This window comes from Brachycentrus maculatus, unplaced genomic scaffold (assembly GCF_059751285.1).
Source record: "Brachycentrus maculatus isolate JH-2025_06_01 unplaced genomic scaffold, ASM5975128v1 h1tg000118l, whole genome shotgun sequence".
Lineage (NCBI taxonomy): Eukaryota > Metazoa > Arthropoda > Insecta > Trichoptera > Brachycentridae > Brachycentrus > Brachycentrus maculatus.
In genome coordinates this window covers 655,954-682,534 of record NW_028280871.1, presented here as the reverse complement: position 1 = coordinate 682,534, position 26,581 = coordinate 655,954, and the positions used below count along the sequence as shown (strand labels likewise).

At 36.0% G+C, this 26,581-nt stretch overlaps 1 protein-coding gene across 5 annotated transcripts in view; it reads left to right on the top strand.

The window, feature by feature from the left end:
- Positions 1-26,581, top strand: part of if (integrin subunit alpha inflated) — a 146,451-nt gene that overhangs the window by 64,829 nt on the left and 55,041 nt on the right. For all 5 annotated transcript variants that reach the window (XM_088259577.1, XM_088259574.1, XM_088259575.1 and 2 more), the window contains 3 exons: positions 2,253-2,350; positions 23,526-23,646; positions 26,515-26,576. In XM_088259577.1, coding sequence (XP_088115703.1) covers positions 2,253-2,350; positions 23,526-23,646; positions 26,515-26,576 — 281 coding nt within the window. The remainder of the gene's footprint in view (positions 1-2,252; positions 2,351-23,525; positions 23,647-26,514; positions 26,577-26,581) is intronic.

The following is a 26,581-nucleotide window of genomic DNA, read 5'->3' as shown; positions in this document are numbered from 1 at the left end:
TTAAATCACTACAATATGGTCGACTTATAATATTTAGTATGAGGATATTAGAAACAAGAAAGGCAAATCTCAAATGAATATATCACCCAAATATCACATCATCTTCTGTTAGTGAAATGTGAATAAAAAAAATCATTTCTGCATTGTCTATGATATGTAAAAAAACTTTTTTTGACAAAGACAAAAAAGTTTTTTTTTAACATAGTTGAAATATAATGTGGTAAAAACAAAGTGAAAAGAAACAATTGGAACCCTGACTACTTATTTTTATTGATGTTTATGGGTGAGGTTCGGTCATAATTCTTATAAATATATATCTATCTATATATATATATCTTTATAAATAGTGGTATTTAAATAAGAAATATGTAAATTTTCGATAGGCGAATCAAGTTGGTGATGGGAGAATGACCAAGAGAGTATATTATGCAAATGTGACTGAGAGAACATAGGGAGGAAGACCAAGAAAGACTTGACACGACCAGATCAATCAGAACATAAAATCTGGTGGTGTCAAAAGTCTACGCAATTAACGGGCATGTATGACTAGATGTATGGGTGTGAAGGAAGCTAGGAGTGTATATTAAGTAGACAGACAAGTGTGCTATTCTGTTTGCCTACCCCTGGCCCTACTGGGAAACGGCGTCATAGTAGTAGTAGTAGTAAACATTTCAAGGTCAGATATTGACGTGATTTCTGAATGCGGGTATATTACAATTAAATTCATGCAATTTTTAATGGTAGGGGATTGAGTAATCGTTTGCATTAACGGAAATGAGGCATCTGTCAATCGACTTATATCGCGTCAGGGTAAAATTGCATCGCCGTGACAGCTGTTGTGTCCGGTGAGAGAGAACTCGTCGTTGGCAGGAAGCCAAAAAATCGGCTCACTCGTTCACAAATGCAATCTTATTCACAATAACAGGGATATTATTAAACAGGTCGGCTGGTCCGTGGTGGCGCCGGACATTATACATATGTCTGTTGCCATACAAAATTAGAATTCCTCGCATGATAAACTCGGGAAATGCTTCGAAAGGCATTTTGAATGACAAAATGGTGAAAAACAATGATCGATTGATTTAATGTGTTAAGATCATTTATAATTTTTAACAATCTAATGCGTCTATTCTAAATGCGCGTATTCACGTTTGCCTTTAAAATTTGACCTGGTGGTGAAAAGTCTATATCAAATAAACATATTAGACCGATCTCCACCACTCATCCAGTAAAAGTCATCATATTCTCTAGTAAATAACCAGCGCTCAGTACCCATGCATCTAAAACCTCAATGCAAAAGGAGTAACGAAATTTCCAATGATATTTTTTATCAGTAACTTTCTGAGCAATATTGTATAATTTGTGTCTATTGTGTTTAGTTTTCTATTGTTGGATTCAAGATTTACGTTAATTAACGCACGACAATACCTTTTTTTGTTAACTGTCAAAATGTAACGTTATTACTAGAAGTATCTTCAAATGAGGTAAACTATTTATTTATTTCATTTTATTTCACCATACACATAATTAAAAGTTACAAAAATTTGCCCCCACCGAGTTTTCCCGTGCCGAGGGCACATTTTACAATACTTATTTATGAAATTATATGAAAGAAAATTGATGACATGCAAACAGATACAACATGGCCGAATGATGCGGTCTATTTCAGATCCACTTCCACCATCCATTTATGAATAGCTCTTTTATATTTTGTGTTACGAGTTATGTAAGAGGAAGAAAATCAATAAATAATTTGTAGTTTGAATATAGTCGAGCAACAGGCAAGGGTTCGTAGCGAGCAGTTTGATTGAGAGAAGTAATCAATGTACGAAGCTGGTGGCTGAAGCACCCATCAGGGAGGTGCCGCAACGCCCCTGGCGGCGCACTGAGTAAACACGCGGAAGCTTTTACCGTGATTACAGAGTTAGATCCGAACGGTCCAAATATGAACGTAATTTCACATCGCGAGCTGACGGAGTCAAAATACTCTTCCCTTTATGGAGTTGCCGGCTTTTTCTTACCTTTTGTAAGGTACTTATTTTCCCTCCCAGCGCACTAATGGATTTTTTATACACTTTGATAGGTCCAGTTATTAAAACATCAATAAATCTTCGTACAGGCTATTAAAATAATGAAATTAGATTTTTATGCTCTTCTTAAGAGCATCGGTATACATAAGTTATGACTCGGTATCAAACCTGGTCAAGGGAGACGTCGTATTTTCTTTTCATGCCTTATTTATTTTTTATCAGGAAATGGCAACGACTCGACTGGCAGCCAGATGGAGGAGAAATCTTTTCAGTGGTTCGGGGCTACTCTGAGCAGTGCTGGGGAGGACGGACCATTCGTGGTAAGTTAACACATTCATATCTGCATCATGACATTTCAGTATACAGTGGAACCTCTCATAACGAGCATCATTCGTTCCGGAATCTTACTCGTTATGCGAAACATTTTTTTGTTTTGACTGGCGCGGCTCATCAGTTAATGTCCTGAAAACGGGACCTTTTTCTGTAACTCGTGCGAAATGTCGCTCGTTAAGAGAACAACTATTACTCTTTTTTTGTTCGTTATGCGAATTACTCGTTATGATAAGTTCCACTGTATTTAAAATAAAATAAGGCTTAGTGTGTTATGTTTTGAACATTTCTTGAACGTTGTAATTAAAAAATGTGACGTATTTTATTTTCCTCAAAAAATGTCTCAACTGGATGTGGCAAGTTTCAATATGACAAATCACAGTTGCTTAGTTAATAAAAAAATGTATGTGTTTATTTCACGTCTGGTATTGTCATCGCGTTGAGTAAACGGGTACTAATAAAAGAGTACGTCAGATGTAGCAATTCACCCACGGAAGTGTGTAGGTATGGAGTCCACAGTGTGGATACAGCACTAGTTGGTGAGCGGTAACAAGACGCGAGGCTCGTCCACCCACCGCCGACGCCAAATTGACCATGACATCAGACCAGACTGTACGCATGACGTAGTGTGGTTTACAGCGCCAATTCTGACCTCTGTGTTTCTCAGTAAGGATTACTGCATTACAGGTCTATTTGAGTGTGCAAGGTTTGCTAAAGAACAACGTGTCACCAATTTGATTCACTGTGCATGCGTTTGCACATTTGGATGACTTTATCAATGGATGGATGCTTGTGTGTAATTTTTAAATTACCTTGCGCATGCTTGCGTAAGGTAATTTAAAAATTAATATTTTTAAATTACCTTACGTCCCAGCGACCCTTAATTCTAGTTACGATTTATTTCGATAATGTTCATTTCGGCTTTGCATTGTTTCATTATTCAATTGAAATTACAAAAATCTATCATGTATCGTATCGAAAGGTGTGTTGAGATGGTTTGGACATGTAGAACGAATGAGTGAGGAAAGAACGGTAAAACAAATTTATGAGGCGAATGTTATTGGGAAAAGAAGCATAGGAAGACCGAGAAAAACATGGCATGATTAGGTATGCCAAATACTTGAAAGTGGTCAGGTAAGGAGTCGTAACAATACTCCTTACCTGACCACTTACCTGGCGGGTATGTATGAGGAGATGCATGAACGTGGAAGAGGCGAAGAATGTTTGCAAGGACAGAGTGGTGTGGCGCTGTATTCTCTCTGCCTACCCCTGCGGGGAAGCGGCGTGATGGTTAGTTAGTTAGTTATCATGTATCGTTTTGACGCACATGTGTCTGAGTGATAGCATTTGAACTTCATTTAGTCTGCTTTCATGTGGATTTTTTGACATCTCAGCTTATCTATATGAAGAAGAATATGGAAGCCTGGGTATTTACATATTTGTGTTGTTACCTGTCATAGGCTTATTTATGCCAGGTCATAAGCCCTGTATTTACAGACTTACATATTCTTCTTCACCAATATCGAGATGTCAAAAATGTTTATGCTTATGACCTGTCAGTATAAGTTGGTTAAGTGATCGAGTGACTTCTAAGTGGAGAAAAAAGTATTTGGACACACTCAAAATGTTATGAATACTTTCATGTTCTTTCGCCAACTCCATGCTTTACTTCCATACACTGCAGTTGGTACCAAGACTCCTTTGTGCATAGGTAGTTTAGCTTCCACTGATGGGCTTTTGCTTGCTACAATTAATTTCAGTGCACCATTTCCTCTGTTTCCAGCATTCACTCATATTTCTGTACCTTTATCAATCTTTACATTCCTGTAAAACATAATTTTCAAAATCTCAGTCATTAGTTATTATTTCTGTCTTACATTGGTTTTCGAAATCCCATTTCACCAGTAGTCATTTTTCATCTTACTTTAACCGGTTCTGTATTTCATTATACATAAGCATTAGAGTCTGCTGTATTCATGGTGCAACATCTCAGAAAACGGGCATACCATCTTCGTACAAGAGTATCCATCCTGTCTGACGCGAGAACCATAGAAACTGGGAACAAGAGGAGACAAGACTGAAATGTCTGAATACAAGATATTATGATAGTCCGCGAGACAGCTCTAACCGCCGGAGACAAAACTAAAGATAAAGCGACTCCTTATTGGGGAGCGGAATTTGCGTGACATGACCAACTCTTTACATGGAGTCGAATTATGTGTCTCTTTTCCCAATGGCTTTATACCAAAACTTTATGCTAAAGATCTGTTCGGTGAATACAAATGACAGTCGTGTGAATGCGCGCTTGTAGGTGTAACAAATGGATGACGTTTGTATGCACACAACCATGAAATATAGTATTATGAAGATAGTGTTGCGTCATAGAGAATTATTTAATAAACCATACGCGTCTTCGTAAGCTTAAGTAAAATTGAATCTCTGTTTGTCTAATCTAATAGTCGCGGCTAGAATTCACTCTCTCGTACTCGTATTCAGAAATCACGTCGATATTTTACCAACAAACTAAAAATCCTCGAGCAAATTTCGTTTAGGCAGCCCAGTTTCGTTAAGCTTAGCGAAATTCCTAACAACATGAAAATAAGTGGAAATGTGGGAAAACTGTTTGTTTCTTAGACTTATGCTTTTTATTTATTTATTTACGGCCTTTAAAAAAAATCTTCTTTTAACTCTTTTTCGCACCAAATGGCGAATAGGATACTCCACTCGACTGATCGATTTAGTTAATTTTTTACAGTAATTTCCTAGTAATTATTAAACACTATCATTAATTGATTCGACAGCCATTTTGTGGTCAAATCTATCCATTACTTTTAAGAAATAGTGGTATTTACTTACTAAATACCACTATTTCTTAAAATCTACTGTGACACGTGTTTCGATGCATATATAGTGTTCGCAAATGACGCGAAATGCATCGAAACACATGTCACAGTAGATTTTAAGAAATAGTGGTATTTACCAAGTAAAACTTAAATTAAAAATATATTTAATACTACCCTAGACTGATACTCGAAGCTCAGGATTATCACCGTGTTTACATAATTAACGATCAAGTTAACATTGCGTCGATCTGATGCAGTGAGTGCGGACAAGGATCAAATGAAGACGATTTTAATGACCTGTTAGATCATCACATTTTGATCTTAACGGTCACTCAGATGATACAGACCCACTTAAGTGGATTTTATAAATTACCGGATTTCCTCGACGCTATTTTTACGACGACAGATATGGAAGACCATCGTAGACTATCCGGAATTCGGCGGCAGAGCAGAAGATATTTGTGCCTCTCTTTCTCTGTTGCGGGCGTCCATTGTGTTGGTTTTTGCTGATCGAATCCTTTCTTCCCTTATTTGGTGGTAGCAAGAACCGACATGGCTGCAATTTGTCAGACGCGACAGCATCTCGCCGTGATCGGAATTCTCAGCGGAGAATTGAGATGCCGGAGAGCGCACGCCGCGCACTGCTCGCCACTGCACGCCACTGCATACTCCCACAGGGCTGACGACTAGGCAACTCACTTCTCCCTTAGAACCTTATAATGTAACAGCTTACAATCCAAGAAAATTATTAAATTTAACACTTCGGTAAAAACGAAAGCCTTACCGGAATCTAAACTAGCAGTGCACAACTAAGTCCTGGACCAACCATAATGTATGGATGCAAAGCTGAAATAAGCACTTTTAATAAAATTTTAAAATGTGTATTGATATGGTTTGGAAATGTGGAACGAATGATTGAGAAATGAACGGCTAAAGAAATATACACATATAAACACATTTATATATAAAAAGATGATCTTTAGAAGTATAGTAAAAACGGCGCTACACAACATTTTCTTAAAGTTGTTAGTATTATCAATATTAATAAAATAAAGATTTAATTTCGAATAACGATTTTTGGCATGCTCCATGGCATGGTTCGGTATCCGCTCAGCAGTGAAGCTGAAGTCACTGGTTAGAATCGCGCCAATCGGAAAATGAATCCATTTATTTTCAATTGATCTACATTTCCTACACTTCCTAGCTCTGCGGGTTATTTTTTATATCAAAATTTTAAGGTCCATAATTGCATCGATGTCAATGAATGGTTCAAATGCAAAACATCGACGTGAATCGCGAAAACTGGAAACGCGAATGTAATTTCGAATTCAGTAGCTCTCAGAATCAAGGCAGTATCATAGAAATTACGTAAGTCAATCCTAATAAGTATAAATATGTCAGACCGCTTGTGGCTGCGCTGCACCGGCGCTGCGAACACCTTTACAGGCATTGTAATGCTGATTTTGTGCGAACATTATTACGAACTATTTAAAACCAGACAAGCCGAGACGTTTGTCAATTCTTGGTTTTTGAAATCGTGTCAACTCAGCTAAGCACACACAATAGGCATTTTAATTGGCTCGAGTCTCATGATAAGTTGATTTATTTTAATTTTTTATCAATTTGATTTCGTTATATCACAGGTTAATATAACTGGGTGACTTGAACGCCTCATAGAAATATTGTATTCATTATTATTTTTAATATTTAAAGCATTAACTTTGTGGTTAGTCATTCTTTTCTACTATTTTTTTACAAACATATTAGTGATGTTAGTATATAACCACTCACTGAGATTTTTGTCTACCAGTTTCGAGACGTCCCCATCTCTTCGTCAGGACTATCACTACATGAGCATGCAAACAATACTACACGTCACTACCATAATCCTATTTAAAAACTTACAACTACACAAAATGTTAATAATCACATGCGTTTTAGTCGACCCAAGGAACAACATGCACTACGAATTGTAGAACATCATGCACTATTGCATTTACTCGCCAATACATTAAAATTAATTCATTACTTCTTGAATTGACAGACAAGTAAAAAATCAGCAAATACATTTGGTGGGTTAGTTGGAAGTTATTGCTTTACTAAAAGAAGCCCGTAAATATACATAAGCTTTATTCAAGAAGTCCTATAAATATATTTTTTTTAAATTGTGTTAATTTCTCCCAAAATATTTTTTATGTATGTAATGGTAAGTGTGTTCGCTAGAAAAAAGCCTTTGAATCGATACCAAAATGTATGACTCGAGAGGTAGAGTGTCTGCTCTTTCCATACATATAAAATAAATGTAACAACAGACTGATTCAGAAATATGTATAACTTATATGAGAGTAAGAGTGGAAGGAGATACACATGTATACTCCATAAATGTTATGCATGTATATACTCGCAATTCAGTTAAATTATCAACAACAACAAAAATCTTTACAATAAGTATATATGTATAGTATATTCAGTAGAAAGAACCCTTTCGATCGATAAAAAATGTTGCTGGAGAGGTAAAGTATCGACGTAACCACAGACTGGTTCAGAAATATCTGTAACATACATATATGAGAGTAAGAGTGGAAGGAGATACACATTTATACTCCATAAATATTGTATACACTGTCGCATAAAGTAAGAGATAACCTTTTGTGGCTGTCCCCGGGACAACAATGGCCGTCGTGCACATGCTCTGGCGGTCATCCGGTAAATCATAGCTGGCCCCAAGACCGGGAGACCGGCGGCTGGAGACCGGCGACCGGCCACCAGCCGACCGGCCGCGCCACATTCCGGCAGGAGCCTTTCGGCGAGCCCCCCACAAAGGAGCTGACCTCCGCGAGTCGGGGGCAGGACTTCTTCACTCGTGAATCAAATCTGACAGCTCTTTGTCATTCCTTTTTGGAGAATTCGCTGGCGCGGTATGGCGCTACACCAAAACCCCGCCTCGAGATTCAAGAAATAAAAAACAAATCCATTCTTAGCGACTTAGTGCTGCAGATCACTCTCTCGATTTCAAATTCAAAACCAGGATATACGTCTTCTTACGACGAGTATGCTGTGTTTTTCCACTTTGCCTCAAAATGTAATACGTATGACTTCGTTTTACTCTCCCTTCTTAAAATGACCCCTTTGGCTCTCTTTTCATTTAACTTCATTTATTTCTCATGCTTCTTAAATCTCTGTTTTGAACTCTCTTTTTTCTGTACTTTGAGCATTTTTCTTGAGCACCATATTTCTAATTAATGCAAACTCAAATATGTTTTTTTCATAACTGTGATCGGCAAACGAATTAAATGGTGACTTCTTTAAAAGCAGTCGTAACTTCATTCGGTTTTCGGATTCGATCACTTAAAGCTAATCAGACTAATACAAAATTTGTTGTATATAATGTAATTCTAGCTTGTAATATAATTATAATTACAATATAATTGAACACCATATTTCTAATCCTCCAATCGTCCTCGTGTTAGTTTGGGTGAGAGTAAGAGTACTGAAAAGATCCTACAATTCTCTAGCGCAAATTGAGGTTGAAGAATTTCAATAAATAACTAATCATCTTTGGATAACATAAAATACCAGCTGTTACAAAATTGCATATACTTTACGCCTAATAGGATCGCTACCCATAAATTGCGGTTAGATTTTGCACACACGCGCGTCTGATAAAAACCTTAAATGGTTATTCATGTAGTGATGTGGTTTATAGTAGGATCGGCCCTTCGCATAGTGGTGATGTCATGACCTCGGGACGGCGGTGATGGAGTCGAGTATCTCCCAGACGCATGTGTTGCTCGCATCGCCTTCCCCCGTCCGAGATCTGAAGATATCAGCATCTTCAATTTGCTCTGCCGCCTTTCTTCGCGCTTCAACAGGTGTTGAAATATTGGCTCAGGGATCGACAACGGGGATAGATATATTAATATTTTAGGAAGATCAGTAAAACCGCATACTTATATACTCGTATGTAAAAAGAAAAACAAAACGATTTAGGACACTTCAGATTATGGTAAAATAAAAAAATATGGAAAATGTAATAATACTAGGAGATCTCAATGGTGACATTCTGAAACACGGACAGACACAACGAAACAACCACAAATTCATTTGAAATATTTGCAATCTAAAAAGATACATTATGTAATAGATAGTGGCGTTGACACACTACATAAGTAAAAAGGAATTAAATTGTGGTAGCATAAGGAATCGAACATTGAACCCAATTTCGTAAGCGAATAATATTTATATGATCAGCCTCTGATTTTTGGGATATAGATGACGTAAAAAAAAAGCCCAGGATGAATGAAGAGGAGTAGTAGGTACCTACCATACGAGAGGACAAGAACAATAGTAAAAATGTCATGGCAATTTGGAGTTGCATACTCGTATAAGCGTGTGGAAGCATGAAAAGGGTAACGAACACGAGTCATTTTAACAAATTTTGGTATTGTATTTTTTCTTCAAATTTTCAAAAAAATTAATTAATTTCAAGGGATGTTGGAAAAAGGTTGTCTTCCCTGTTGGCTCCTCCACTGTCCGGGTCAGGAGGTGAAGGATTGTTGTACAACCTTTTAGTACAATGGCCATATCGGAATTATCACGCGATCAGCGCTGCCTCCACATTCAGGAGGTACCGTACACATTTAAAAAGAGTATAAAAAACTTTCGTTTTCATACAAGATCGTCTTCAATACATTGTTTGGTTTTACTTGGTAGAAAGAGTTTGGTGTTTCTGATAGTTAATTCATTCAATTCAATTTAGTTTTTAGCAAATTCGTTGAAGATCGAATGATACAATTTAATGTTAGATGCAAGAATCGTGTAATACCTGCATTTCTGAGATACAGATTGTCATCTAAGAACATAATTTATAAAGATCACGCGGAGCGAATGAATGAGAGATCGGTAAAAAAGATATACCATATGAACGTTGCTGCATTTAGAGACCAAAAAATTAAGAATGACAGTTATGGTAGCTCAATGATAGTTTAACTGGATAAGGGTAGAATTAAACGGATGAAGATTAGCCCAAACTTTTCTCTTTATGTGGACTCGTCAAATATTCGCGAGATTTTTGAATATGAATAATTATACTTATGACAGGTCTCCTAGTTGGCTAAACTTACTTACAGAAATAAAGTGCAACCAAGCTGTACAACACAGAATGCATTCTTTTCTGGTTTGTGCAAATTCCTTAGCTTTAAAGTATACTTATTGTATATTGTGGAGCGAGGTTCCTTGTAGCTTCAATATTTGACATATTAGAAGCGACAGACCGGCGCGAATCCTTTGTCTCTGGAAACTAGAAGGACATAGTGTTGTATTTTTGTATAGTGTTGATATTTATATTGGCCATTGTTTTGGTATCAAACAGCATTCTGTATAAACAAGGTGAAATATATCAGGTAACGCCGCTAGTCTGCTTGCGTAGTGTTGTGGTTAGCGGGTTTGGTTCGCGAATGGTATCGGGTTTTATCAAATAGCAGGTTAATACTTTGATCCAATTTGTTGACCAATAATCGGTTTCATTGTTCTCGCGACATCATCAGACTGGTATATTATGAATAAGAACAATATTTCGAGTGTGTTAATTTTTTTACGCAAATGCTAAGTTATGATTTCACAAGAATTTCAACAGATGGCGTTTCGAACCCGCACGTGGTTCAAAAGTTAAAAAAAATCACTTTTTATTTTAACCTTTGGGAATCGAAGCCGGGACCTCCATCACGGAATGTAATTGCGGTAACCATAACATTACGAAGGAGGACAAAATATATACATATACTCGTGGGTAGAATACTATTTATCTACCTTATATCTATTCGTAAGCGATACAAGATGGAGAAATAATCAAAGGGTAAAGTGACATAACTTCGTTTGAGTAGCTATTTTTAATGTCAAAATTAATCATTAAATGATGTTTAATAATTCAACCTCATTATCCGTATTCGTAAATCCTGTTAATATTTAACTTAGTACTCAAACATTCATACGAATCCTAGTATTTCATGTATCCTACCCCCATACAGTTGAAATCTACTTCGCTATTCGTTTATGAGGTATGGGTTAACTGGATGATGGCACAGGAGTGATAATATCGACCTAGTTTATCTGGTTATGTATTAAACTTTTGCAAGTAGGGCAAATATTAACAGCGTTTGTGAATATGGATCAAATCAAGCATTTTAAAGGTGACCATGCGCGATTCCCAGAAAAACGATAACCTACAAATGGTATCAGTTATATTATATTGCATTGAAATGGAAAAAATTGCCAGACTTTTCAGAAAGCGCAATTGTTACCGCGGAAATTATGGTCACGTTTTTCCGAGAACGCAGGATGGGATGTAGATTATGACACAATGAACAGAAATGGTCAATTTATGCTTTAGTGAAATGATTAGATCACGTGTAATCATCTCCTCATTATTATTTTTAAAATATGACAGCATTTTGACCGCATGATTCATATTGTAAACATGTGCGGTTTATACGAGAATAGGTAAAAACACGCTCGTAATTCTCAAGACGGTTATTCTAATTATCGTTGCATTACATTATTTAATGCAACGATAGAACCTCTAGAATCCGCGATCGCCCCTTTATAAAAATATTGTAGCAATAAATTATGCATATCAGGATTTGATAACCCAACTCTTACTGAAAATTATAAAAACAAAAATTAAAAACTTGAATATTATAAAAACAATAAATTCTAATTCAAATCCTCCTATTCTTTCTGATTTTCTTTCTTGGTGACAGAAGCTCTTGGACCCGTTGCATTGCATGCAAAAGGATAATTTTAGCTGACAGAGAGCTTGCTAGGAAATGTGATGTGTGTTCGAGTATTTGATTTAAGCATGCTTATTTATGAGTTATTTGTCTTTATTTGTTTCCTAGGAACTACGAAGACAGATATTATTATCCCATAAAGTTGCACACATAATATGTTTCATTTTATGCTGTGGACCAAGGAACCAACTTAATACGTGCGGTTAACCTAGATAGGTGTTAACGAGTGAATGCAAACCCATAGATGTTTCTTGTCATTACAGTGATGGGCTATCGAATTAAATAGCGACTTCTTTAAAAGCTGTCGTAACTTAATTCGGTTTTTGGATTCAATCACTGAAAGCTAATCAGGCAATCAGGCATCAGGTTAGGGATTCATTGGTCGGAACATGTAGGGAACAACGTGGTATTAAGCAGGGCTGGGAAGTCTAGATGCTTACTAAAAAAAGTAGCACAACAGCGAACCAAATGGATACTACGACATCAGCCTTCTACATCCAATATTGAACAAAGGCCTCCCTTTTGGACTTCCACAGTTGTCTGTTGTACGCGACTGTCTTCCAGTTCAGGTCCGCCACTTTAAATGTCATCGGACCATAGTGTTTGGGGCCTATGCACGCTTCTGCGTCCTGTTCTATTATAGATCTCCAGTCAAGCAACTTTTTCGTCCACCATAAATATGCAGGCTTGCTTTTTGCGATTGCAGAAGGCATGTGCGAAGGCACAAACTCTAGAGATCGACCCGCTTAACCTACATGGACAAAATTATCTCCGACATGAGGATAGAAGCGGGTGGAGACTGATCATGAACGAAGCAAACCAATCATCACAAATATTGTAAATTGAAGAAGAAGAAGAATATTATTTTAAAATTGACATCAAAATCTTAAGCGGGAAAGAAATATAAACCGATAAAAAGTAACGAATACCATCCTAATCGGGTAATCGAAAGAGTAACAGTTATCCATTAGTCACATCTCTAGTCATTATAGATGGAGCATTATTGGTTTGTCAGCCGCTGATCATTGAATGTGTTTGCATTATTCTCGCACATGTTGCCATAGTCCAGCAGAGTGCAGCTGGCGGAATGCGGAACCGTCGCTGGGTCCGCGGGTCCGGGAGACCATGTAAGGTGTCTGCTCGCCTTCCTTTAGTGAGACGTCTCACTTTTCTGGAAAAGTTAAAAAATGTATTCCAAGACCGGTTCTTGATGGAGAAAATAGAGATGCCTCTTGTACTGAAATCATTCTAGTTTCTAGTGTTTTTTTTTAAAATTATAATGACGTCATTTTCAAGTTTACTAACTAACCATCGAGCCACTTCTCCGCAGGGGTAGGCAGAGAGAATAGAACGCCACACCAATCTGTCTTTGAACATAATCTTCGCCTCTTCCTTATTCAAACATCTCCTCAATCATACTCGTCGATTATTCCTACTCAAGACCTGGCCTGACCGTTTGCAGGTATTTGAAATACTTGATCATGACACGTTTTCTCGGTTTTCCTCTGCTCCTGTTTCCAACTACATCTGCTTTATAAATTTGTTTTACCATTCTTTCCTCACTCATTCCTTCCACATGTCCTAAACATCTCAAAACATATTTTTTCTATAATGCTTATCTTAGCCTTGCATTCTTTTCGTATTTCACGATTTGATTATCATTTTGCCGCACATTCATCTGAGGTTTTGCATTTCGACTACATTCAGTCTACTTTTTTGCCAACTCCATGCTTCACTTCCGTATATCCTTTTTCAAGTTCACTCTTAATTTTTCTATAGAATATGAAAATTGGATCAATTTGGTGAATTCTGCACAGTGGCCCGAAAAATGGCCATTAAAAAACATTTTCGTTAACAAATACATTATTTACAATTCGAGTTAAGTGCCTAACCACTAGCTACGGGCAGTCGGTATGACACAATCCTACCACGCACAATTCCTCCAGTTCTCGTCCCACTGGCGGCTCTACAGTACACGACCTAACATTGTAGCCATATGGTCGCACTAATTTTGTATATCAATAGAACAGGAAAGAATTATTGCGAAATATAAACATTTATTGGACTGGTTTTTAATTTTAGACGATCGACAGTCGTTTTTAAACGTTTAGCATCAAGAAATATAATTTATTTATAATTTGGTGATTGACGTAGGCAGCGAGGATGGAATGCCACACTCTTCTGTCCCGACAAACACTCCTCGCTTCCTTCACGTTCATACATCTAGTCATACATGCCCTCCGATTACGCCATTTGACACCATCAGATTTTCTTTCTTCATCTTCGAACCCTTATCCGCACCCCGATGGTGCATAGGGCACCGCATCATATAAACGCAGCGTTATCTTGGTCGTTAACACGAAGGAAAGCTCACATCAGCCCTCCGTGTCAGGTACTAGTCCAGGGTAATATTAAATAAACATTAGAGTGAAAAATCAATTATATTTATTTAACACCCACACCCCTGGGAATCGAACCCGGGACTTCGAGAACGGTAGCCTAGCGTGCTGACCATTACGAAATGTGACCTCCATTATGATATGGAGGTCACATTCGCCACATATATTGTCTTAGCCATTCTCTCGCTATCCATTCGCTCCAAAAAGTCGGCTAGATTGAAATCATTGTTCGAGTAGTCTCTTGTCTCCTCCACGGCACTATTCCTGCGGCGTGACTAAGTCACTAATCTCATGTGCTCTGGTCCGCTTGGCCCCGCTCCAACTGCCCGTGCTCCCCGCTGGCGCTGCACTCACCGGGGACAGCGTGTACAATGTTACACACCGCCCTGCACTATACACCATGCACTATACACTATACACTATACACTATACACTATACGCTATAATGGTTGAGTGGAAATGCGATGACTGACCATTTTCTGTAAATGTCTTTGAACTGTTCCGTGTCTGTCTGCTGTGCTGGTCGGGGCTGTGGGCGTCTGTGTCGAGTCGGAATCGGATCTAGATGACTAATTGAACTAAACACTAATCCCTTTCACTGCCTACACTGGGGTACTTCTAGAAAATTTGGTGATGGACTTACAATCTTGTATTTATTTAGATTGGCAGTGACAGGTATATTGAAAGCTTTTAAATGTAAATTCACAGTAAAATGGGGATACAATTTTATATTGTTTCACATTTTCAATAAATTAAGCAACTTATTAAAAAAATGCTTATCAAGAGCAGATCTGTCAGGAAGCCTAGATGCTTCTGTATCAGATCTGGGCATGCGGTGGGACAGCTTTCAATATATATACACCATACGCTATACGGTCCACCCATACTTGCTCCGTCGTTGCGCTGGCACAGAGTGTAATGTTTACTTTGCACAACTATTTTTACACATCCTGCACATGGTAGTACACATGGGAATATACTCGTATAACAACATTTTGAGTGTGTCTAAATACTGGTTCACAAATATGGATTTTCTCCGATTGGGAGTTATTTTTACATTTTGACATCTGAATAAAGATGAAGAATAATAAGTCTGGGCAGTTATAGGGCTTTCGACAAAATAAATGTATGTATGCATATGTGTGTATGTATATATATATATATATATATATATATATATATATATATATATATATATATATATATATATATATATATATATATATATATATATATATATATATATATATATATATATATATATATATACATATATGTATATATATATATATATATATATATATATATATATATATATATATATATATATATATATATATATATACATATATATATATATATATATATATATATATATATATATATATATATATATATATATATATATATATATATATATATATATATATATATATATATATATAAATACAGAGCTTGTGACCTGTCGTAGGCTGGTTAAATGGTTAAGTGATGTAAAGACTCACGTGCAACATTTACCAGTCTACTCATGATTGATAACCACATTAATAAAATTTAAAACTCCTAGACATAATTGATCAATCAAAGTTGAGAAACCCAGATTTGTGAACAAGTATTTGGACACGCTCAAAATTTTGTTATTATGATTAACTTTTTTAAATCACTTCCGTGAGTCACGACTGTTTGTAGAAAATGAAAATATAAATTACCGAAAAAATAATGTCATCCCAATATCTATTAATACTGATTTTTATGACTCTTTCTGGGCGTCAGCGGCAATGAAAGAAGATTTAGAGTCTCATCAATGAGTTAGTTGCGATGATATCACCACTCACACTCACACACACACACACACACACACACACACACACACACTCCTGTACCTAACTAGCACGGAGAAACGAATCATTTAACATTAATTTAACACTGGTTAATGTTTACATGATTTTTCTGTTGTGCGACCACTGCTACTACTAGCATTGTGCCGATGGAACGCCATACTCGTCTATCTTGACAAGTACTCTTAGTTTCCTCTATCAGTCATACATGCCCTCCGGCTACGTAAACATCTGTCACCACCAGATCTCACGTCCTGATTGATTTGGTCGTTCCAAGTCTGTGTTTGCCGTCCTCGCTGTTTTCTCAACAATACTACATTAACAGCGCCACAATAAATCTTTCTGATTTTTATTATTTTTTATTTTATTTAAATTTCACTTGGTAAATATCAGTTTTTCTTAAAAACTATTATAACACGTATTTAGATGCATTCTGCATCATTTTAAAACTTTTGCATCACTTTAATCGGCCTCTGACAAGTCCTATAAATACTCTTCCCGACTTCTTAGACTTCCATATTCTTCATCAGCTAAATTGAAGTCATTAAGGGGCCCCGTATTCGATAAATCATAACATAATTTTCTTTAAACCCAGGTAACATTTCGCGAAATTGAATTTATTCTTAATACACCGTTTTTGGATTGAGAAAATAAGCGTTATTGAATGGTAAAAAAATATTATTTCAATATATGTATGTATATTCTAAAAAACAAAAACTAAAAATCCAATATATGTATATTCTTTTTAAAAAATGGGCTTGATCTGACGTCCGGTTCTCAGCGCTGCCGAACGTACTTAATTCTATTATTGCGAGTAAGGCCTTAAGCAATATCCGCTATATGCCATATCAAGTCAGTGCTAGCTAGCTCTCGCACTGACTTGATATAGCAAAACTGACCATCAATTCTTCTTTCTCAGCAGATATCTTGGAAAGTAGCTGAATACTCGAGTTACCCCATCCATGCTTAATACGGAAGCGCTACACTCACACTCACCACGCTCACACCGACACACACGCACACACCCACACCCACACTCGCACTCTCTGCAGCGGACTCTCGCTCTCAGTTTCACGCTAAATTCATGTGGCCGTGAATAATCTCCCACAAATAGAACTGCAATACATTCAATTGCCACTCTGTTTATGAAGAACTTAACTGCAGAAAGGGTGGTACGTACCATCCCGACAGAACTCTGCAACACTTATGGGCTGGAATTACGAGTATGAACGCTTTATCTACGCAGATAATTACTCACTAAAAACTAACTAACTTACGACCCATCATTGGCTATCTACCGCCTCCGTGGTGTAATGGTTAGCGTGTTTAGCTACCGTGCTGAAGGTCTCGTGTTCGATTCTCAAGAGAGTCCAAAATATTTATCAGTGATTTTACACTCGAATATTTATTAAATATTACCTTGGATAACTCCCTGGAGCGCAGGAGTGATTACCTTGCCTTCACGTAAAAAACGATCAAGATAACAGTGCGTCAATTCGATGCAGTGCCCTATGCACCATTGGGTGGGGGGATAAGGGTTAGAAGTACACTGACGATTCTACTTACATTTGTCAAAGTCACTATTCGAATTTTCGAAAGTTGTATGCGTACATGTAGAAATGCTTCAAATGAAAACCATGTTTTTCGAGTAAAACTTCGGAAATGGTTAAAATTAATTAATACAGGTAGCAAAAATCGCACACAGTTTTTAAAGTGATAACTCAAACCAGCCAATGACATCTGTAAATACTCTGACTGCCATATTCCCGTCACATTCGACATAATCTTTATCGAGATATAATATCAATAAAATATTGATACACATAACTCCTAAAAGGAGTAAAATCATCACAAATTGTATACAATTTGTTTTGTTAAACGTCTAATTTAAATTTGGTTTGTAAATCGTCCAATTTGAAGTGAAAAACCCGTAGTATGTCAGTGTCATTAAAATACCTCAGAAATACAATTAAATATTTCCTACCTCAATGGAAACTGGCATCTGGAAAGAAGAAGCGACTAACGGCGACATGTTGAAAAAGTTGTACCCGCGTGGCACATTCCGTGACCAGACAATTAATGCTAATTAACAGAACGTCTTCAAAATAACAATTCCATCTTCTAAAATTAAAATGTGTTAGATTCTAAATTTAAATTTAACTTCAGAAAGCGCCCGCTTCTGGAACTTAACTCCCTGGAAACGAACCAAGGACTATTCATTTCATGAAAAAAATACAAATGTTATAAAACATTTTTGTATCTGTAAAATCAACTTATACACACACGTGCGTCTTCTCGTGCATATACGATATATATATATATATATATATATATATATATATATATATATATATATATATATATATATATATATATATATATATATATATATATATATATATATATATATATATATACGAGTATATATACTCGTATACAATCATTTTGTATGTATATTATGGTAAAAAAAAATTATTTAGTTATATCTTTTTTAAATGTTAAAATCAACGTAATTTGTAAAACGCCCCTCAGGTTATTTCTCACGAAATTGGTGCTATATGAATTATTTTTCCAAAAAATAAATAAAAAATTGTATGAAGGCAACGTTGTTAAATCTGCGCTTCATTTACTAGTCCAGGGTAATATTATAGTAAAAAAACTACATTTTAACCCTACCCAGGAATCGAACTCAGGGAATCCAACAGGGAATCGAACTTTCATCATAGTAACATAATGTGCTAACCACCACACTATAGCCGCTTGTGCACTACACGGAATTTTACCGTCCGGCAGTCCGGTTTTGAAAAATGAAAGCGACTACGACAGTTTAACGTGATTGAATTTACGCTTAACGTGTTCACGCACCGATCAGAGCATCGATCCGAAGAAAGATGGACAAAAGCACAAGCCAATCCAAGCCAATCATCCGTTTTATATGCTAACTGACGTGCCGGACAGTAAAATTCCGTGTAGTGCACAAACGCCCTATGGAGGCGGATTAAATACTGATAATATTTTTATTAGTTGTCACATGGTTTCTTTCTACAGCATGTTTATTAATATGATGCAATTTATTATTATGTTCATTAAAATTCTATACCAAGGCGCGAGCATGAATGTGAATGAAGGAGTTTGTTTTTAAATTCCCTGTAAAAAATCACCCCTTGATCTTGTATTCCGAGCACCTACCACTGCGAGTAGTTGTGTACAAATCTGTGCCTACAAGTTGCAGCGGGATGTAAATAAACACCGCGTCTAGTGAGGAATGGAGGACGAGAATTTGCAGCTTCCGCCAGATGTTGCTCTGAGATGACAGATTTCTGACGTTATTATTATTTACAAATGTTCCAGCACTCCTCCTTAGAGATCCTTGTCTACATGGAAAATAACCCTTTTCAATACATCATTATACAATATACATGCATATCCTTTAAAAGATATAGAAAGGAGAGTGGATTCTGAGAACAGAGTGAATAGTGCACTGAAATCAGTTACAGCAAATAAAAACCTATCAGCGAGAGCTAAACTGGCAGTATACAACGGAGTATACAACAAACCCTTATATATTGGAGCGAAGCATGGAGTTGGCAAAAGAAGGATGAAAGCATGCGATCCCTCAGACGAATGTGCGGTAAAACGATGTATAATAGATGTTCGAGTGGTGAAATAAGGAAAGAATGCAAGGCTGAGATAAGTATTACCGATAAAATTAAGAAAGGCGTGATGAGATGGTTTGGACATGAGGAAAGTCTGATTTAGTAAAGAACGGTTAAACGAATTTATGAGGCAAATGTAGTTGTAAAAAGAAGCAGAGGAAGACCGAGGAAAACTTGGCACAATCAAGTATGTCAAATACTTGAAAGGGGCCGGGTCAGGAGTCGTAATAATCGGCGGGTATGTATGAGGAGATGCATGAATGTTGAAGAGGCGAAGAATGTTTGCAAAGACAGGGTGGTATGGCGTTCTATTCTCTCTGCCTTACCCTGCGGGGAAGCTGCATAATAGTTAGTTAGTTAGTATAGATTTTCCGCGCATTCGTCTGAGGGATTTTCAACAGCGTTCACTCTGCTTTCATCCTTCCTTGCCCAGTTCCATATTTCGCTTCCATTCATCAGTCCGATACAATATAAAATATATAATACGTCTAATAATATTCATCACGGATTATAAACATTTCTCGACCGGTCAGTTTTATGTGATATATCGCTCACTCCTTTCAAGAACGTCATAAATCAAAAAACGTGATTTTTCAGGAAAACGTTTTTAAGGTTTAAAAATATAAAACAAAGTATTAAAAATAAATATCAAGCCACTTATTGAACTTTTTACTGTGCAACAGATGTTTTTAGGCAAAACCTGAAGGTTTTTTCACCATTTGAAAAACATTTAGTATATTTAAAAAAACAATTAAACAATACCTTTTCTTCAAAATGCAAAAACGACACTTTCTGCCCTGTAGCGGGTAAATATTAAGTTAAAAATATGCCGCTTTCGCTGGGATATAGTACATTTTCTGGGCATTCCGAAAACATGCACAACTGAAAATTGACGATTTTTGATTTATGACGTTCTTGAAAGGAGTGAGCGATATGTAAAACGAAATCTTTAAAACGGTCAATAAAATAGTTAACCCTCAGAATATAGCGCTTTCGGCTTCTTGTGACGGATTAATGCCGCTGACAGGGTTGCCAACAACCAATTGACCGACGTTTAAGATTAATTGTCCGAAAATAATTACCGGATATTTTCTTATTTACTTTAACTCCACTATTCTTATGATATTCGAAATGTTTAAAAACAGGCAGGTACTGGATATAATATCACACATATAATGCTTTTTGGAACTTAAATACATATTTGATTCAAAGCATGGTTATTGTATTTGTGATAATTCATATGGTGACAATAATACTTTCGTAATAATTCTTTTTGAAAGTGACTTAGCGTAAGGTAAATAACGTTTCTGCAACGTGGGAAATGAAATGGATAAGGATTTCAAGTTGGTAATGAAGAATATCAATAACAATTACAATAATTAAAGAAAACACTTCGTTTTTTACCACTTGAGTTATTTATTATATACTACATGTTTCAGAAGCTAAACTTCCATCATTCAGGTCTGTATAATAACTAAAATATAAAATATAAAATTGTTCTATAAATAAGGAGAGGGGAAAGTAAGGGGAAAGGGTTAGTTAAGGAACGGAGTTTGAAAACAAAGGAAAAATTGAAAGCAATGGCGAAGAATTTTGAAACAATATATTATTTAATAAATTATTATTAGAATTCATTTCACTCCCATAAATTAAAATTATTACACCTTGTTCCATATAAAGGCCAAATTATGAATTATCTTGAAAATTTAGAAATACAAAAAAACCTGAATTCTAATAATAATTTATTAAATAATATATTGTTTCAAAATTCTTCGCCATTGCTTTCAATTTTTCCTTTGTTTTCAAACTCCGTTCCTTGACTAACCCTTTCCCCTTACTTTCCCCTCTCCTTATTTATAGAACAATTTTATATTTTATATTTTAGTTATTATACAGACCTGAATGATGGAAGTTTAGCTTCTGAAACATGTAGTATATAATAAATAACTCAAGTGGTAAAAAACGAAGTGTTTTCTTTAATTATTGTAACATGTCTTACCACAAAGTTAATGCCGAAACAATAAATAAAATATCAATAACAATTCATGAAAATTAACCATAAATTCCTTTATAAAATTAATAATCATTATAAAAGCCTTTTTCATTCAAACAATATTCTTTTTTTTCTTTCTTCTTCTTGGCCTCGTGACCTGTTTTTAAGAGGGATTGGGCTCCTGCGATATCGATTCCCAGCTATCAATCCATCTCTTCGGTGGTCTGTCGGGGAGTCGTTTACCTTGGGATAGGCGATGGAGTTCAATGTGGGGGAGTCTAAATTGCTCGAATCTCCTCACATCTGAATACCGTTGTTTTCTTCGTTGGCTTCCCTACCTAACGACATCTTCGATCTCGCATATTTCTCTTATCCTATTGTAGTTTTCCTTATTCTATCTCGTAGTTTCTTGCCAGATATGCTCATTAGAGTCTTCTTTTTTTACTGTGGAGGGTAGTTTATTAAATATGTTTAGATCAGAGAGTGTACATATTATAATTAAGTTTATACATAGTACACAGCATAAGGTATATTAGATGATTTTTGAAAATGTGCGCTGTATAAATTAGGCAAATATTATTATTATCATTCTTCTTGATAGTAAGGCTCAGAGGCTTGCATACTAGTGCTCGCACTGGCATATAATCGTTTTAGTTAAGTCTTTTTTTCAAATGGCATTTTGGCAGTTCTCCAAGAGCGAGACTTTCAAAATTGTTGCTTTCATATCGTCATAAGTCACAACATCCAACATTATAAGGACAATTTGCAAGTAGCAACCCTGCTTAGTGTTTCGGTAATACCCGCAGATTACAGAATGCGACTCCAGATGTTTGGCAGTCGATTCCCGGTACGGGGGTCGGCGGCGCCTTTGAGGAAGGCAGAAGGCAGAAGGCAGAAGGCAGAAGGCACCCTCGCGTGTAGACTGCTATCCTGTGTCCCGGCCCTGGATATTCCGATCCTGACCTTCCCTGGACTTCTCCGTCTGCAGCCAATGCGCTCAATGTAAACATTGAGCCCATCAATAAACACGCGGCTTCAGTAACACGAGCCAACTGTTTTATTTTTATTTTTATAGAATATTCTTATTTTGAAATCTCAGATCAGTGATCAGTCTTAGGTACTTGTCAAGTACCTACCGGAATATACAATACATGAACAATAAAATATACGTATTATGTCATCCCCCAAATGTTTTCAAGCCATATATACTTATGTGGTATATGTTTTAAATACATACATATATCGTAATGGGTTCTTTTCACTCGGGGCGAATATTGGATTTAAGTAAACTCTATATCAAAGAGGATTTTTAAGATCCTCTTTGTATTTATAATAATCCGATATATTAATATTTTCATTTAAATTGAAATATTTCCTCTGTCCGTCGGGAGTCCGTCTCGGAACTTTAAGTAATATTTTCAAAATAGATTTTTGGGTAACAATAAAACTATTTAATAATGTATTACTCGTACCATCCCAACAAATAATTCCTTACTGTAGAATAGACTACGATATGTGTTATGATGAGTCTGAAAACCTCATGAAAAAGATCTTTTTACCAGGATCTCTACGTTTTTCTCCTTCATTTTAAGTTGTATTTCTTTGGAAATTTGTATCTAGCTTTACAATCGGTTATTTGTTGTTCCAGGCCTGCGCTCCTCGGTACGTGTCCTACGCCTACAAGGCTGTCCGCCGAGATCCTGTGGGAACCTGCTACGTCTCCAAGAATGGCTTCACCGAAAACATTGAATACTCCCCCTGTAGGACCAGTAAGTCCATTTTATTTTAAGGGTATACAAGACAATGTCTGCTCACATTTTTTTTTAGAATCATCATCATAATATCAGCCCGTTGAGGTCCACTGCTGGACATAGGCCTCCCCCTTCCGCCTCCACTCCTCCCGATCCTGCGCCGTCCCCATCCACTGTCTTCCAGCAAACTTCCTGATGTCGTCCACCCATCTTATCGGTGGACGTCCTTGAGGCCTCTGGTTCCTCGGTCTCCACACCAGAACGCGTTTCGTCCATCTGTCGTCGGTCATTCTGGCTATGTGACCGGCCCATTTCCACTTCAGCCAAGCAATTCGCTCTACCACGTCACAGAAGTGTCTGGCGTCGGATCCAATCGTTCCTTCTTCTGTCTCTTTTTTAGAATAGATAATAAAAAGATGAAAATTCTTATCCGCACCCCAATGGTCCATAGGCACTGCATCATATAAACGCAGTGTTACCTTGATCGTTAACACATGAAGGAAAGGTGATCGGCCCTCCGCTTCAGGTTACCAGTCCAGGGTAATATTGAATAAACATTACAGTGAAAAAAATCACTTTTATTTATTTCACCTTCCTTGGGAATAGAACCCGGAACCTCCAGAACTGTAGCCGATCATGCTGACCATTACACTACGGAGGCGGACAAGAATTTTAGAATAGATATTGAATTATTTTTTTAGAATATAAGTATATTGAAAAAATATTTTTTTATAATTTTTGAACTCCTTACCTTTCAATAACTCTTTTCAGAATTATATATTTATTTCGTGAAAAACTAATTTTACAATACAAAAACGGTATTTTAAGCAAAAAATAAATTACATCAAATGTTACCTGGGTTTAAAGAAAATTGCGTTGCGGGCTACCGATTATCCCGCCTTAAGGCCTAATATACGAAATTTTATTATATTTACGACCAAGTTAACTCCACGTCGATTCGATGCGGTGTCCTGTGTACTATTGGATGTTAAGTCAAAAGAATAATAATATTTTTAGTATGTATCTGTACAGCAATATATAGGCTTGTCCTTGAGAAAAAAATCTTAGTAAACTTCACTTAGTACCTAAAATCGATAAGTATTTTAGTTTCTCATCAAAAGCTTCTTTAACTTCAATTTATCGGAAAACCATTATCTAAGTAGCAACATTAAATATGTAAACAATACTAAATACTCGACGGAATGTTGTAATAGCCATTTTTCTCTCAGTTGCTTTTTCGTTAATCTTCAATATTCATTGAAAACATTTCCCTACCGATCCGTCAGGCGTCATGATTATGAATTTGACGGTAAAATCTTTAGCTCGATGCATTTTATCATACATCTCTGTGATAATTACTAATCGTAGGAATTTTATCATAAATTTCTCGAGTAACACTAAAGAAACATCAGTAATTTACGATATGAAAGACTGCCATAAAACCTAAGTAGTATCTTAAATAAACATTATCTGTTCTCTATTCATCAGATTAGACTGATATCCTACATATGTGTGTGATGCCCACCCAGGGTTAGCTATGTACTGAAATCTAGGCTCAAACAAACGGCCGGAGTTGATTTTGTAATGATATTATTTATAATGTCTATCGTCTAACTAAATTAGCTTAAAATTCAATACACATAAGTTAAATGTACAAACGTTTGAGAAAGTAAAGAGTATCGATTTCAAAGAAGAAGATGGGAACTGCATGAGATGAATGTGACAGTAATTTCCTGTTAAAATTTCACCCTTGTGTAAAATAATTCAGTCGGTAAATTGGATACATATTTCGCTTGATGTTTGCTATCCTGATCATAAATGCATACATATTTTTTGTCTTCATAAATTACTTAGTTTAAAATCAATATACATATTATACATATTTCTAATTACAAATTTAATTTATTGTTTCGGCATTCACTTTGCGGTAAGACATGTTAAAATTTTTCAAGAAAACACTTGTTTTTATACCACTTGAGTTTATTTATGACTACTAGTTTCGGAAGCTAAGCTTCCATCCTCAGGTTCTAATTGTAAACTGTTGCTAATGTTTACAATTAGACCTGACGATGGAAGCTTACCTTCCGAAATTAGTAGTCATAAATAAACTTTATGACTACTAATGTGGTATAAAAACAAGGGTTTTCTTTAATAATTTTCTAATAACTATAACAAATTATAATCGAGCCTTCGTAATTCTGTGTGGACAACTTGGAAATCAGGGCATAGGAAGAATTTTTTTTAATTTATTTCAAAATTTTATTAGCTTCGTGGTTGATTGTTTTTTTATGAAAAATTTTTCGGAATGGTTTTTGAAAATTATGATATTAGCATGTAGCGCCATATTTATAAAATATCGTTTCAAGGGGGCATTAGATTAACTATATTTATGCTGTGTATGTAGGTAGGTACTGTAAACTAATTAAATTATAATCTAAAAAAAATAAGATCTAAATGTAATTTATAAATTACACTCCACAGAAAAAATGGATTTCGAATATAAAATGGTATATAACAGCCATTTTTAGGACATTTTGATTGTCCAAATACTTGGACAATGGACAACCACACTTTATGTTGATCAATCTCATGACACAGTACACGTGAGTTCACAACATCCATCTATTTTGGATTGAGAATCATGAGTATAATTGTCAATCATGAATAGAATGGTAAATGTTGCACGTGTGTAAAGTGATCACTTAATCAGTTTATGAGAGGTCATAAGCCCTGTACTCCATGTACTTCTTGAGATGTCAAAATCTATACTTGTAAAAATCAAGGATTAAAATGAGTTTTACCCAGTTTTATTCTGTTATAAGAAGAACTTATGTATAAAATATTGAAATAAATATTTGATAAACATCCTTGTATATTTATTTTCAGGAAACTGGGGTTACCACCGACAGGGGTCTTGTCAGGCTGGTCTGGGGGCATCTGTTTCCAAGGTAAA